The 14312-nt window shown below is 42.6% G+C and overlaps 2 protein-coding genes across 5 annotated transcripts in view; one reads left to right on the forward strand and one right to left on the reverse strand.

Moving 5' to 3' along the window:
• Nudcd1 (NudC domain containing 1) overlaps positions 1 to 6257 on the reverse strand; it is a 48080-nt gene extending 41823 nt beyond the window's left edge. For both annotated transcript variants that reach the window (XM_048457451.3, XM_048457450.3), the window contains exon 1: positions 6035 to 6257. In XM_048457451.3, the coding sequence (XP_048313408.3) occupies positions 6035 to 6149 (115 nt within the window). In that variant the 5' untranslated portion in view covers positions 6150 to 6257. The remainder of the gene's footprint in view (positions 1 to 6034) is intronic.
• Positions 6258 to 6404: 147 nt separating this feature from the next.
• On the forward strand, positions 6405 to 14014 carry Eny2 (ENY2 transcription and export complex 2 subunit). Of its 3 annotated transcripts, none has more exons than XM_048457453.3 (5): positions 6405 to 6542; positions 7902 to 7978; positions 11104 to 11174; positions 12359 to 12433; positions 13736 to 14014. In XM_048457453.3, the coding sequence occupies exons 2-5, from the start codon at positions 7911 to 7913 to the stop codon at positions 13810 to 13812; spliced, it is 291 nt and encodes a 96-aa protein (XP_048313410.1). In that variant the 5' UTR covers positions 6405 to 6542; positions 7902 to 7910; the 3' UTR covers positions 13813 to 14014. The 3 variants fall into 3 exon arrangements, with proteins under 3 accessions (XP_048313410.1, XP_048313409.1, XP_048313411.1); XM_048457452.2 differs by having other exon boundaries at positions 6458 to 6614; XM_048457454.3 differs by lacking the exon at positions 6405 to 6542 and adding an exon at positions 6949 to 7005.
• The last annotated feature ends 298 nt before the right edge of the window (positions 14015 to 14312 follow it).

The following is a 14312-nucleotide window of genomic DNA, read 5'->3' on the forward strand; positions in this document are numbered from 1 at the left end:
AGGTGGCACTGTCTACAGTGGGCTGGACCTTCCTACATCAATCAACAATGAAGACAATTCCTCACACACAGGGCCAAAGGCCAATCTGATCTAGGCAATACCTCAATTGAGACTCCCTCTTCCGCATAACTCTTAATTGTGTCTAGGTGACAATAAAAACCATCCATGACATCATACCACTTTCTCTTTTCTTTTCCATTTGATTTTGTATGTGTGTTTGTCTGCAAGAATGTATATGCACCACTTGCATGCCTGGTGCCTGTGGGGGGCAGCAAAGGCATCCAATTCTTTGGACTGGGGTTACAGATGCTTATGAGTCACCATTTAGGTCCTAGACACTAAACCCTCTGCAAAAACAAAACAAGTTCTTACTTGCGGAGCCATCTCTCCAGCCCCACTTTTCCTATCTTCAATGCCTGCACTGAGTCCTAGCTTACATATTTATTAATTTATTTATTAGCAAGTCATTTAATAAGCACCAATGACATCAGTGATACACAAAGAGAACATACTCTACCTTCTAAGAACTTAGGATCTGGTAAGTAAAAAAATAATGGGCCAGGTGCACACCTTTAATACCAGCACTCGGGAGGCAGAGGCACATGGATCCCTGTGATTTAGAGGCCAGCAAGTTCCAAGCTAGCTAGGGCTATGCAGTGAGAGACAGTGTTTCAAATAATAATAATAATAATAATAATAACCCCACCCCAAACAAAACAAAAGAGCACTAATCAAATAATCAAATGTTGTATAACAAATTTTATATAATTAAACCATTATATAGGAATACAAATACCACAAGGATATTAAAAAAGAATTGACTGCTGTAGAATAATACCTTTATATACTGTGAAGATTTTTCACTATGACTGGTTTAATAAACAAGCTGACTGGCCAGCAGTTGAACAGAATAAGGTTAGACAGGAGAGCCAGAGTAGGAGAATGCTGGGAGAGGGCAGAGTCAGGAGATGCCAGCCAGCTACCAAGCAGGTGGAACGTGTAGAAAATGAGGTAACAAGCCTTAGCCACACAGCAAAGCATAAATAGAAATATGGATTAATTTAAGTAAGAGCTAGCTGGTAACAATCCTGAGCTATTGGCCGAGCATTTATAATTCATATTCAGCTCTGAGTCAGTTATTTGGGACTGGGTGGTCAGGATAGGAAACTTCCGCTTACATATGGCATTCCACATGCAGCCAAAATTTCCACATAAAACCTGACAAAGTTTAAAAAAGTATGCTAGACACACAAGAACAGAGCCTTTTCTTTAGTGGGCTCTGTTTGCTGGCAGTAAGCAGAGGCACAGCTCCTTTAAGAGATGACTTCCTGGCTCAGTGCTAGCCACAAGAATGTGGTGGCTCTTTAAGAGACCCTACTACCAAACACTTACATGGTGTTTATGAGTAGCCACTGGCACACTACTGGAGTTGGAACAATAAACGTTCCTCCGCCATGAGACCAGGCTCTCAGGAACAGAGGGAGAAGATGCAGCTGGAGAATGAGGACAACAATTAGATTTCTATAATCCAATGTGACTTCATCTTCATTTCTTCCTTTATAAACTCACTGTAAGGATCCACTGGTTTCTAAACAGGAGGGGGAAGTTCAGATTTGGGTTCCTGAGACAGTACTTAATGCAGCAGACAGAGAAGGGGCAAAATCACTAGCAAGCTACTAAGGTCATCCAAGTCACATCCAACTCACATCCAGGAGGATGACTGAAGCCTGGAAACACTTCAACCTCACAGGCAAACTCTTAAGCTTACAGAACATTGATGAGGGGTTGTGGAAATGTCCCCTTTAGTATAAGGAAGTATTATTTTTATAAGGAACAGTTAGAAATATATACGCTATTAAATAAGAGTGAGTTGGTTTTCTAGCACCACCATGTGGATGAAACTTAATAATGCAGGAAGCGTGTATGAACATAATAGCCCAAAGCAGTAACGATATTAGACAATAATAAGCTAAGTATGTTCTGCCATATTTGGATAAAGAGTCCTGAGTAACCTTAAACAAACCAAAAGTTTTTAACTTTTTGCCTCATTGTAACACCACCCACAAACATAGATCTGGATTTGATTGACAGATTTTTATAAGATATTCACATAGCTTTAGAATACAAAAGCCAGCAGTGGGTTTCTAACTTGATGACTATTTTATAAATCTGTTTGTTAGGTCACAGAAAAAGGCCGCCTCTCTGGCTCTAAACGAGCAATGAAGATTGTCACTGCAGTTCTCATGCCAATCATCTTAAATACAAGGAGGGGGTGCAGAGCACCACAAAGGAGGAAGCAGAGTTCAGTCCATGGCAGAACTTAGGCACCAGAAGAACTCTTCCAGAAAGCCTGCCCATCCCATGGACTAGCGGAGGGCCCAGGCTAGACCTAATCTTTCTTGGATCTTTGAAACTGGTGAAGACCAGTTTTACAGAGAAGCTGAAAGTCAGTGTTTTAGTATTTAATGTTACTATGCATTATAATTAAGCATTACTAAAAAAGTCATTATTTTGGAAAGAACTCAGGATTCAAGAAGGAGATCTCCCCTAAACCTTTACAACTCCTGTCCCAACAGACCCTCAAAAGCCACTGTGGTTATACACTGACTATCTGCTACAGGCCAGGCGCTGACTGCTTCTGGCCTTGGGCACACACTGGAGAAAGTCGACTTCACTCCTGCAGTAAAGGTGTTAACAATGCGACTCGCTACTGCTCCTGACCTCTGGGAATATACTATTCTGCTGAACCCATGAAATCCCCTGCATTTAACTCTTGGCCAATGAAGTATGAAACAATCTCCTATGTTTATGAGTGTACTAGTTTACAATAGGGAGCACAAGGAACACTGTTTGCAAAGTTGACTTTGAGACCGTGAGCACCGTAACTTTTCCTTTACGTTGTGACAAAAACGAGCAACTAACACAGTCCCCCTGCACTTCTCAAACTTCTTTACAGAGCTGGTCCTCTTCAATTGCACACACCCTTAGCAGCCATTCCCAACTGTTTCCCATTCAAATGCTCCACAGAAATCATTGGTTTCACTTAAAATACATCTTGAACAATATTTATTTCCAACCAAGGCATGATAACAGAACCTAGTTTCTTTTTCATCAAAACAACCAGTAAGATAAATCCGACAAAACTACATGAAACAACAGTTTCCAGCTAAGGATCGCAATCCTTGAGATACCAGACACACAGAAGGGCAGCCTACCATGCCCCATCTTACAGTCCTGAAAAGTTTCCAGAGCATAGGACAAGCTGCCTAAGATAGAAGACACTGCCCTGAGATTCTAAGAAAGCCTAAGGGGCCATGGTTCCTTGGGCAGAGCAGCAACTAAAGGAAGAGCACAAGACACAATCCTGGAGACGGACACAAGGTCTCCCGCAAGCACTCAGCACGGCAGAAGCTGCATGAGTCGATGAAAGTAACAGCCACAGTAAGAGACACAGCAGGGATTAGAGGAACAGTGCTGGACCTCACACAAGGCTGGAAATGACTAACACCAGCAGGGAGAATGGGAAAGGTGCTAATCAAGGAATACTGGGAGGAACACTAAGAAGGTCTTGTTTCAGCACTAAGGACAGTTTGTCCTACCCTGACCACTATTCCCTACCAGTGTAGCGATAAAAACAAGGCCCACTGGTCTTAATGTTTCCAAGTAACTGAAGCATAGCCTAGAGAAAAAAAACTAAGAAGACTGTAAGATTGCAAAAATGTTCTACATCCACATAACCAACAAATGTAATACAACGTCGTCTTCTTAATCAACTCAGAAAAGGCACTAGACTAAGTTCATAATATCTTCATGACAAAAGTCCTAGAGAAATTAGGACTACACCTCAAAATAAGTAACAAGCCCATGACCAACCTTATACGTTAAATGGGAATAAAAATTGAGAGTATTTCTTCTAGAACTAATATGAGACAAGAGTACCCACTTTTTCCATCTTGTTTAATACGGCGTTTGAAGTGTGAAGTAGAGCAATAGAAACTAGATCCTTGCACATCCATGTGTGCTCTGCTCTGTTCACAATAGCTAGGAAGCAGAATCAATCTAGATGTTCAATAAAGAAACAAATAAAGTAAACTTATCACTCTGGATCTAGACCCTCTGCTAGGGCCTTCCAACAGTGACTCTTGATTTGATCATTTAATTTGCTTTGGCCAATAGGACAAGTAGAAACTTGTCAAAAGCACACTGAAACCAGCACTTGTATGCTGTGACCTACCTCCTGCAAAAGGCCTCGGCTGGCCTGCAGAAAGGATGACCAACCACATGGGGGCTCAAGTTAAGATTACATGACAATTTCTGAAACAAGGGACTAGCCAGCAGAGTCTCCTTGCACCAAGATGACCAGAACTGCCGCTGCCAACGCATCCCTGAGCAAAGATGCATGAATGAACCCTGTCCATTTGAGAGCAACCATACCTATTCTTTTCTGAGCCAAAAGGCTTTGTGCCTTTAGGTTTTGTTTCCAATGAATTAGCTGACTGAACATAGCAGTATCTGTTACTAGCATGGAGACAAAAACACCAAACGCCCAAGAGGAAGAGGAAAAGAAAGGAAGTTCCTCTTTGCTGTTGCCCAACAGCTACACTCAACTCAGTTCTCCAGGATGCTTTCCCAGATATACCATTGCATGCTCACTTCCTAGCCCTGCTTTCCCAGATTGTATCAGATGCTTCTTAAACAGATTATGATTTGTCAGCTACTTATGAACTGTTTCCTACCAATCATGACCATCACAGTATAACAGAAAACAGACCCACAACGATTACTTCTAAATTGAATAAACTAATTAAAAAACAGGCATTTGTTGGCCTGCATGGGGGCATGGGAGAGTATGCCTTTAAATCCCAGCACTCGGGAAGCAGAGGAAGCTGGGTATCTGTGAGTTCGGGGCCAGCCCAGTCTACAAAGTAAGTGCCAAGCAGCCAAGGCTACAGAGTCACTCTCTAAACAAATGAAGGAACAAATATCAACATTTGCTCGATTTTTAAACGTCTACTAATACTTCTGGATCAGTATTTCTCCAAGTGTAACCCTCGGGAAACATGTATCAGAATCAGAACTTCCACTTAAAAACACAAAAAAAAATCCCTGAGCATTTTCGTTAATAAAATTGCAGTTCTTTTTGTTTGTTTGTTTTTGTTTTGTTTTTCGAGAAAGGATTTCTTGTGGCTTTGGAGCCTGTCCTGGAACTAGCTCTTGTAGACCAGGCCTGCCTCTGCCTCCCGAGTGCTGGGATGAAAGGCGTGCACCACCACCGCCCGTCAAAATTGCAGTTCTTAACCAACGTTGTAGAAAGACGTTTGAGCTGGGCGGTGGTGACGCACGCCATTAATCCTCGCACTCGGGAGGCAGAGGCAGGCGGATCGCTGTGAGTTCGAGACCAGCCTGGTCTACAGAACAAGTTGTAGGACTGACTCTATAGTTACTAGGAAACACCGTCTCGAAAACACAAAAGAGAGAGAGAGAAATTTGAGAATAGCCTCTGGCCAGTTACAAATGAAGTAAGTAGCAGCAGTATGCAGTACTAAGCGCACTAAATTTCTTTCCCTTAATAACTTGTAGGGTCGTTATGTGTGTATCGGGACCTGGGTACTTGAAACGGCTAACTAAGTGTGGGAAAAAAAATTCTCCAAAGAAATGATTCTGCGTCAGAAGAAAAAGGGAGCTGGGGATTTTCCAAGGAGGCGTGGCTTCCTGGTGAACACGTTTACAAAAAGGTGCTTGGGGAAGGAAAGGCAACCTCCAGCGCAGCGGGGGCCGGGGATGCGGGGAACCTCCGGGCTCGGCTGCGGGTGCCAGTCAGGGCCCACGGTCCCGAGGCTCGGACGCGGAGCAAGGGGGTCCCCCGGGTCCCCGCGTGGGTACCGCTCTCCGGGGACGGCCGCTCTAGGTGCAGCCCCGCAGGGCGCATTCAGGGAAAGGCCACCACGCCTGGCCAGCCAGAGTGACAGAGGGTCGCGCCGATGGCAGCCTAAACGAAAAGGAACCGCGTGCGAAAGGGCGCCGCCGATCCCACCTGCATCAAGCTCCAGTTGGTAGCAGGGCAGCGGCTCGAGAGACAGCTTGTAGCCCTCGAAGCGGGGATCCAGTAAGGGTCGCTTCACCCGCAGGGAGCAATTGGCTGCCTCCATGGCGTTCCGGGAGCCCAGCGAGAGAATCAATAAAGCTCTTGTTGAAAGGTCCGCGCTTCGCTCCTGGAACTGAGGGTTGGAAGCGGCGTGGTTCCCATCCCAGAGGACTCTGCGGCGCCCAGTCTCTTCTGGGAAATGTAGTATCCATGAGAAAGTTGGCTCATGTTGCATCCTGGGAAGTGTAGTTCACCCAGGACTAACGCCCGCCCGCTAAGCTGGCTCTAGACTTCCCTACCCAGAAGGCTAAGCGACCAGAAGGCGGCCCGCGCTAGTTGAATTCTCACATTATAGGCAGGGTGGCCAGATCCCGCCCCGGAAATGCGTGGTCTAGCTTTCTGTGTGCTTAGGTGCCCGAGCTACTGAGGGTCTAAGTCCGGGCAGCCGAAGAGTGTGGTAGGTAACGGTCGTCAGCGCAAGGGTCATTTCGTCGCTGGGAAGGGACGGCCCTCGCCCGCGGTGATGGTGGTGAGCTATGCCCGTGGTCCTCAGGGCCGGGACCCGGGCCCAGCCCAGGCTCCTTTCGATGTGCTGTCTTCTCGTTAGCTTCCCCGACCCGCGCTCGCGGGCCTGTAGGGCTCTCCGACAGGGCGTGCTGCTGGAGTTGGCCCGGAGCCAGACCTCGCTTTGTTTTCTGGCTCCTCCCCTCCCGCCTCTCCAGCTGTCTCGGCCGGGGTGCCTTTTCCCCAAGAATGTCAGAGCGGGGAGGGGTTCCCTAGCGCCCTTGTTTTACCAGTGAGAAAACTGAGGCCCTTGGAAAGTAAGTGACTTGGCCAAGGTCACCAGCCGTGATTTCTTTAGGGGCCAAGACGAGGTGAAGTTTCGCTGTGCTCGGTGTGGGTCTGAGTGAACTTTGCAGGTATTTTGAAAAGGTTAAGCGCCAGCCACAGGAGTAGAACATTCCCTAGTTATTAACCCTCTGCTCTCCTGCTCCTTGTCCAATCCGACTCTGAAAATTCTGTCAGTCCGAGTTTTCATATAGACGAGGTGGGCCAGTAGTCCCAAGTTAGTGACATTAAGTAGGAAAACATTAACTTAGTTTTGATTTTATTTAAACCTTGAAAAGGGCAAAAATGCCCTCAAAACTTAACCTTGCTTTTTTTTTTTAATGAAAATGGAGAATTTTCTCAATTAAGGACTAGTTTGAGATTTGTTTTCTCTGATCATGCCGTCCAGAAATAAGTGTGTTTGTGGGCACAGGTACCCACAGTTAGGGTGGCAGTTGTAATTCTCAGTAAATTTTAGTGAATACTAAAGCACACAGAGTCCTATTTCATTCTTCACGATAGTATCTCTTATTGGCGTGCATACTGTATGCCTGTCCCCAAATTTGAATGCGGTTAAGATGCAGAAATAAGCAGTAGTTAGTTATTAATCTGCAGTTAAGTGAGGTGTTTGGGGCTCCTGGTGGCCCATCACCATTTTCTGTTTCTGTGCCTCAGTGTTCTCATCTGTAAAATAAAGTCGTGTTCACAGAGCGAGTGTGGGAGTTCAGGATGCTCAGTACGAGGTAGTAAGTGCTTGATAATGTTATAATAGTAGTTGTTCCCTCATCTCGTGAATAACGAGCATAGACGGGAAGGGGTAACGTAGCGAAGATGAACTAAGAACAATGATGCCATGTCATATCCTTGAAGTTCTCATCCTCTCCTTGCTAGACTGGTGACTGTCTTGTTAGGATGATTGTCTAGAGAGGACTTAGCAGGAAACGGTTCTCTAAATGTGATGTGTCTCACACTGCGTGTTGCTGTCCAGGTTAGCAAGATGAACAAAGATGCGCAGATGAGAGCAGCGATTAACCAAAAGTTAATAGAAACTGGAGAAAGAGAACGGTGAGTAGTCAACTGGGTTCACAAGTCAGGTTTTCCCGTCCTTAATGGCTACGTGTGAATGGAAGAATTTCTAGTGTCAAGGGACAAAACCTATCTGGGAAGAATTACAGAAAAGGAAAGATTACCAAAGTTTCAGTTCTTAACACCTATAATAGTCGGAATAGAGTCACATACAAAGCTAAGCAGTAAACGGCACTGCTGAAGCACGTCTCACACAACGGAGAAGAGAGCACGGACACCGCCGGGGAGTATTACCTCATGCTCTTAGCTCTGCACAGCACTGGGCTGTTACCCTTTGCTGAAGTGCTTTTTTCCTCTTCTATTCAGTTACTTACCTTCAAATTCTAGCTCTTGTATCCACTATGCATTCCATTAGATTCTCACTGTAATCCAGGTTCCATGAGAGAAATACCTTTGTATACCCATTATATAACGTTATACTTAAAACCTTATTTAAGGAGCAAATGTTTAAAGAAATATAAAAAGGCTCCCAGCGCAGAGTAATAATTTACAAAAGGAAGCCAGGTAGTGGTAGTACACGCCTTTAATCCCAGCAGTTGGGAGGCAGAGACAGGCGGATCTCTGAATTCAAGGCCAGCCTGGACTACAAGAGCTAGTTCCCGGACAGTTAGGGCTGTTACACAGAGAAACCACGTCTCAAAAAACAAAGAAAAAGAAAGAAAGAAATTTACAAAAGGAATGTGTGTATACAGGAACAGAGGGACTTCTCCCATTTTACCTGAAGGTGGTTGGGTAAATTGGAATAATAAAAGCCGGATGGTGGTGGTGCACGCCTTTAATCTCAGCACTTGGAGCAGGTGAACCTCTGTGAGTTCAAGGCCAGCCTGGTCTACTAGAACTAGTTCCAGGACTGGCTCTAAAAGCTACAGAGGGAAAAAAAAGATTTTCACATAGGGTAGAAGAATCAGCAGTTCTCTAGGTCAGAAAGGGAAAAGATGGTCTGGGCTTGTGGAGCAGGAGGCGCATTCAGAGCTTTGGTACCTGCTAAGTGTTCGGGAACTGCAGGATATAGAATGTGGAGAGAGAGAGAGCTTGTGACTGGAGCAGGGTGCAGAAGTGTGGGATTTCGTGTAAGAATTCTGTTCTTTGAGAACATACTGAGTTGTACAAGTGTTTAACCAGTGCCGTATTTAAGTCCATGTAATGAAAGCATTGACGATCTGCAGATACTCTTTACATCACTGCGCCCGGGCCCTTAGAAACTGTTGCACACTGTGTCTTTTCCTCCCTCGGCCTCCTTTCCTCTGCAGCAGGCCCTACACACAGGTGGCAGAGGTTAGCAGTTCAAAGTTTACACCCTACCTGCAAAGAGCCTCGCTTGGTTACCATCTTGCTGAGGTAATAGGCAAGTTATGATCAGCCATGCCCGGGTCATATTTCAAATTACAAGAATCTAATAAATAAATAAATAAGAAAGAATCTTCTCCAGATTTGTATGGGGAGAGTGACTTAGTAGAGCTGTTTGCTTGTGTTTCTGTTACAGAGCAGAAAACTGAGTTTGCACAAGCATATGTTGCTGTCTTTGTCCTTAGATGATGGGAATTTTTGGAAAGGAAGTGACTAAGTTACATTGTCCTTGTAGGGATATTATTTTGGCAGTGTGAATGTAGATTTGAAGGGGCTAAGATAGACGGTAGGAAAATTAGTTAGAAAGGTGATTGGGGTGAAGGTGAAAAGAAGCAGCCATTGGAAAGGAGGATATAGCCGTGTACTTTTTCCAAATGAGGGGTAAAGCAGACACCCATATGAACAGATATCAGATGCTGTGCTGGGTGCGTGCAGACAGCATTGGTAGCAATGTGTGTGGAGAATTACTGTTCTCTTTCTTATTCATGCACTGCTGCCATGCACCGTTATCTGCTTAGTGCCCAGGATACAGTAGTAAAGTGTACTTTCATGGGGTTTATGCGTTACTGGAGGAAACACATCATAACTGTGTGATATGTCACACAGTGATGAGTATTGGGGAAAGAATAAAGCCAGGGGATATGCAGGGAGGCTGATGTTTTAGACAGAAAAAGTAAAATATCTCTAATTTTAAAGAAGAGATCAGACGAGTATGAAGGAATCGGGGGAGCTCAGAGAGTCACAGCCCTAAGATAAACTTGTCTCCTAATCACATCCTAGCTGTGGAATAAAGTGGGTGAAGGGAGAGGAGATAGACTCAGAAGCGTAACTGAGGAGAAGGCAGAGCGTTTGGTCTGTAGTAGAATCTTTGACTTTTACCCTGATAAATTGGGAAGGCACTGGGAGATTTTGAGGAGAATGTTGTAATCAAGGGAGCAGGCGGGGAGGTGATGTAGGAAGTTAGGTGTTAGTCCAGGTAAAAAAGATGGTGGCTAGAACTAGGGTACTCTTGTCAGAGAAACATTTAAATTCTAGGTAAATATTTTAAAACTGAAACTTCAGGATTTACTCATACATTGCTTGCATAGTGAGTTGAAGGATGCTCCCAAGTGTCCAGAAGAATGACATTGACATTTTGAGAAGAAGGGGGAAAAGTGAAGTTGTGTTTTGGCTTTCGAAAGCCCTACTCAGGCATCAAGGTTGATATGTCACATGGTCAGTCTCTGGGGCTATTGAAAGACTGGTGGTCTGCAGGGAAAGAGAGTGTTTAGTTTAAGAGAAGAAAATCCTGCTAATTATAGTACAATAGCCGTGCCAGTTGCTGAAGTGTGGGAATCGGGAGAGATATGTGGCAGGCCTAGACTGTAGTCAGTGAATGGGGAATGGGGACAGATGTGGGGCAGGCCTAGACTGTAGTCAGTGAATGGGGACAGACGTGGGGCAGGCCTAGACTGTAGTCAGTGAATGGGGACAGACGCGGGGCAGGCCTAGACTGTAGTCAGTGAATGGGGACAGACGCGGGGCAGGCCTAGACTGTAGTCAGTGAATGGATTTGAAACCTGACGATAAGCGATGCCGGGCACTGGCTTGTGTGACGTCTGAAAACTAAGCAGTGACTCGGGATTTTACCCTAGGTAAGCCTGGGGACAGAAAGCAGGGGATTTTAGTTGCACAGTTTGTACTGGTACATTGCTTCAGACATTGCTATTTAAAGTATCTTGCTACGATTGATTTGAAAACATTTCCTTTTAAAACAGCCTCAAAGAGTTGCTGCGAGCTAAATTAATCGAGTGCGGCTGGAAGGATCAGTTGAAGGCACACTGTAAAGGTAATCAGCTTCACTTAGACACGCATGGCTGTTGTCGGAAGTGGGTTGGTCTGGGAGTCATTACAGTAAAGCATGGTTCATATCTTACAGTGTCAATCCTCAGTCATCATTTTAAGCAGATAGGAATATGAGTCTTATGGTGAGAGTTTTCTTGTCGGTGACATTTTTAGTCTTAATTCCTGAATTTTTAGAATTTTCCAAAATTGAAGCACAAAGTACTAAAGAGTCTCTGGGACCAAAGTATAGTTGCCTGTGTTTTTTAGTAATGCTAGTAATCTTGATGTGCTTTTCATTAATAAAATAGGACTTGGTGGTTGGTAGATGCGGAGGAGTTGGGGGAGGGCTGTGTCGTGTGTTACAGTGCTGTCGGGGGTTGAGCATACTGTAGAAAACGCACAATAAAAGTCTGCTGGTTTTGGTAGCTATGAGTCCCTTTTCTGGCACAGCTTTTGATAGAGTGAAATTCTAGATATTTTTAATGAGTTGTCCTTATTACATTTCCTACAAGTAAAAAATAATAGACTGTGTCTTTATTAACTGTTAAAAAAATAAACATCTGGACAAGTAAATAAAGGGGGAAGCTGAGTTGTGCAAACCTTGGCCGGAGCTCATTTTCGGCCATGTACAAAAGACTGAGCTTTATGCTTTAGTTGCCTCGCCTTTGACATGGGTGTTATTGTGGATACTGAGAGTCGTAAATGCTAAAGGGTCCAGTAAATGTCCTGTGTTCCCTCTTGTTTACTTTGGTCCAGACTGGAGAAGAGAAAAGAGCAAAGTAGCTCAACATTCTAATTCTTGCCTATAAAGTTATAACACAGGCTCCAATAATAAATTTTATTTCCTTCATGCATTTAAACTTAATATAATTATAGTAAAATCTGTTAAATTACAAATTTCCAGATTTTTGCACAAGTTGCATTTGACACTGCACAGTTCTCATTTATCCTAAGTGTTCCTGCTATTTGTTTGCTTAAGTCATTTAGTGGAAGGATGAACCAACTGTCTGTAATCTGGATATTGATACATTTATGAGACAATTAATTTTCATTAAAAAAGAAGTGTCCTCTTTTTATATAAAGACCAATCTATACTCTAAAAACATGATTTTAACCCTTCCTCTATGAAAATCTTTCTTACAGATAATGATTTTAAATGATATGATTTGTTTTTTGCTTTTGCATAAGAGGTAATTAAAGAAAAAGGACTAGAACACGTTACTGTTGATGACTTGGTGGCTGAAATCACTCCAAAAGGCAGAGGTAAGAACACAATCGTGTCAGAGGAAATACAGGCCTCTGTAAGAAAACATCCTTGCCAAAATCATGGAGTTGTTCTTCCTGTGGGAAAAGTTTAAGTACAGTTGCCCAGCTGACTGTTGGAGTAGTTGATATAAATTGGCATGCTTCCTCTCTGCAGTGTTAGGTTGATGGTTAGTAAGGCACATCATTTTTGACATGAGATTTTTATACAGGAAAATGTCACCTGATTCTTGGATTTATAAACTTTATTAGATGTGGCCTGATTCCACTTAAATATTTAATAATTCAGAGTTTTACTCCAGTCCTGAGTCAGTGTCCTACTCTCTTTCCTCATTAACAATTAATGAAAGTCTGTCTTCTTGAATGTCTAATTAAGAATTTGGTAATTCAGGGTGATACATATTTAAGACTTAGAAGTGAAAGCTGAGTTATAGGATGTCTTTACACATAACCACAGTCAAAATCCTTGACTATAAAATAAATATCTGAAAATTACACAGAATACTCATTCCATGTCAAGAAGGAAGTATAAAACCCATGGTCCTTTTCCTAAAGTTTATTTACCACTGAAAAACATTTTTTTTTTTTTTTGTCAAGTATGGCTCAGGAAAAACATTTGTTCATTTTATCCATTTATACTTTAAGCTAATTTTTCTTAATCTGTTAACATTGTTTAGACATTGTTTATTTAAGTAAGAAATTATCCTGTTTCTCCTTCAATGTTTCCATCTTGGATATGTTCGTATCTTTCTATTTTCAGATTTTGGTTTCCAGTAAAATTGACTTTTTTGAGATTATAATGACAAAATTTTTTCCTTTCCCTTTTTTCCCACTCAGTCTTCCTGCCTCTCCCCTACTTCTTCAAATTTACGGCCTCTGTTTTAAAGAAAAGTTTTGTGTATTTTGTACACATGTTTAGATTTATTTAGCCACCACCTCAAGAAGGTTTACCCCCCCCTCCCCCATAAAGTTCTCTTCAGCTCTACTGATGACTTTATAGTCAGACAATTCAGAGGTGACATGTTTGGTGTCCGTCTTGTTTAAGTCAGGTTTATCAGTGTGCCTTTGCATTTTCAAATGGACTTGTATATATCTAGTTTAAAGAATTTCCCAGGCTTTTGCTTCTCATCGATGTGCTATGTGTTTAGGTCTTAGATGTTAAAGTCCTGATACCATCCTTTTGTTTTTTCATTCAAACATGAATGTTCTGTGAAATTCCTGTATTGGTAATCTGTAATAAAACATCAAGTCATATTGATATGTGATCATTGGAGTCCTCTGACTTTGATTTTTATGTTTCAGCCCTGGTACCTGACAGTGTAAAGAAGGAACTCCTACAAAGAATAAGAACATTCCTTGCTCAGCATGCCAGTCTTTAAGGGTGAACTAGAATGTGTTGTTCTTTGGGTGTATTTCTGAAAGTAAAACTTGCCATAAATTAGAAATTGATTTCCCAAAATAAAGTCCTTTTTTGTATGATGGTATACAGTTTTCAGTAATGATGTATACATTGTATTGGTTTTTTCCCTAAATGTGTTATTTTAATAAATATCTCATGAATGAGTTTCAAATTTTTTTCAATTTTGGAATAAATGGGACTGTGTTTATTACTGATTGAGTAGATATGTTGAGAGAAAATGCCAGCAATTATTTACAATAATTCAGTATTTCTATGTGTGATTCTCTGTACTAACAGCTGAGAAGGCTTTCTGGGTTATCTAGTTATGGTATTTTCCTCTTTTGAATTTTCATATTTGATAACTGTTATGCCCCCATCTTGTACTGTAGGTTATTTGTCTTATTTGTTACAAGTTCAGAGGGTTAGGACTGGGTCTTATCTGTATGTGCCTTTCTTGTGCTTCAAAGAATTTACCATCTA

Source organism: Myodes glareolus, chromosome 19, assembly GCF_982192425.1.
Source record: "Myodes glareolus chromosome 19, mMyoGla1.1, whole genome shotgun sequence".
In the NCBI taxonomy this organism is placed as follows: Eukaryota; Metazoa; Chordata; class Mammalia; order Rodentia; family Cricetidae; genus Myodes; species Myodes glareolus.

What these genes read in the sequence shown, in the direction of transcription:
- Eny2 (XM_048457452.2), top strand. An exon ending in GTTGAAGGCACACTGTAAAG is followed by an intron (nt 11,175 to 12,358) that starts GTAATCAGCTTC and finishes CTTTTGCATAAG; the next exon opens with AGGTAATTAAAGAAAAAGGA. An exon ending in AATCACTCCAAAAGGCAGAG is followed by an intron (nt 12,434 to 13,735) that starts GTAAGAACACAA and finishes TTTATGTTTCAG; the next exon opens with CCCTGGTACCTGACAGTGTA.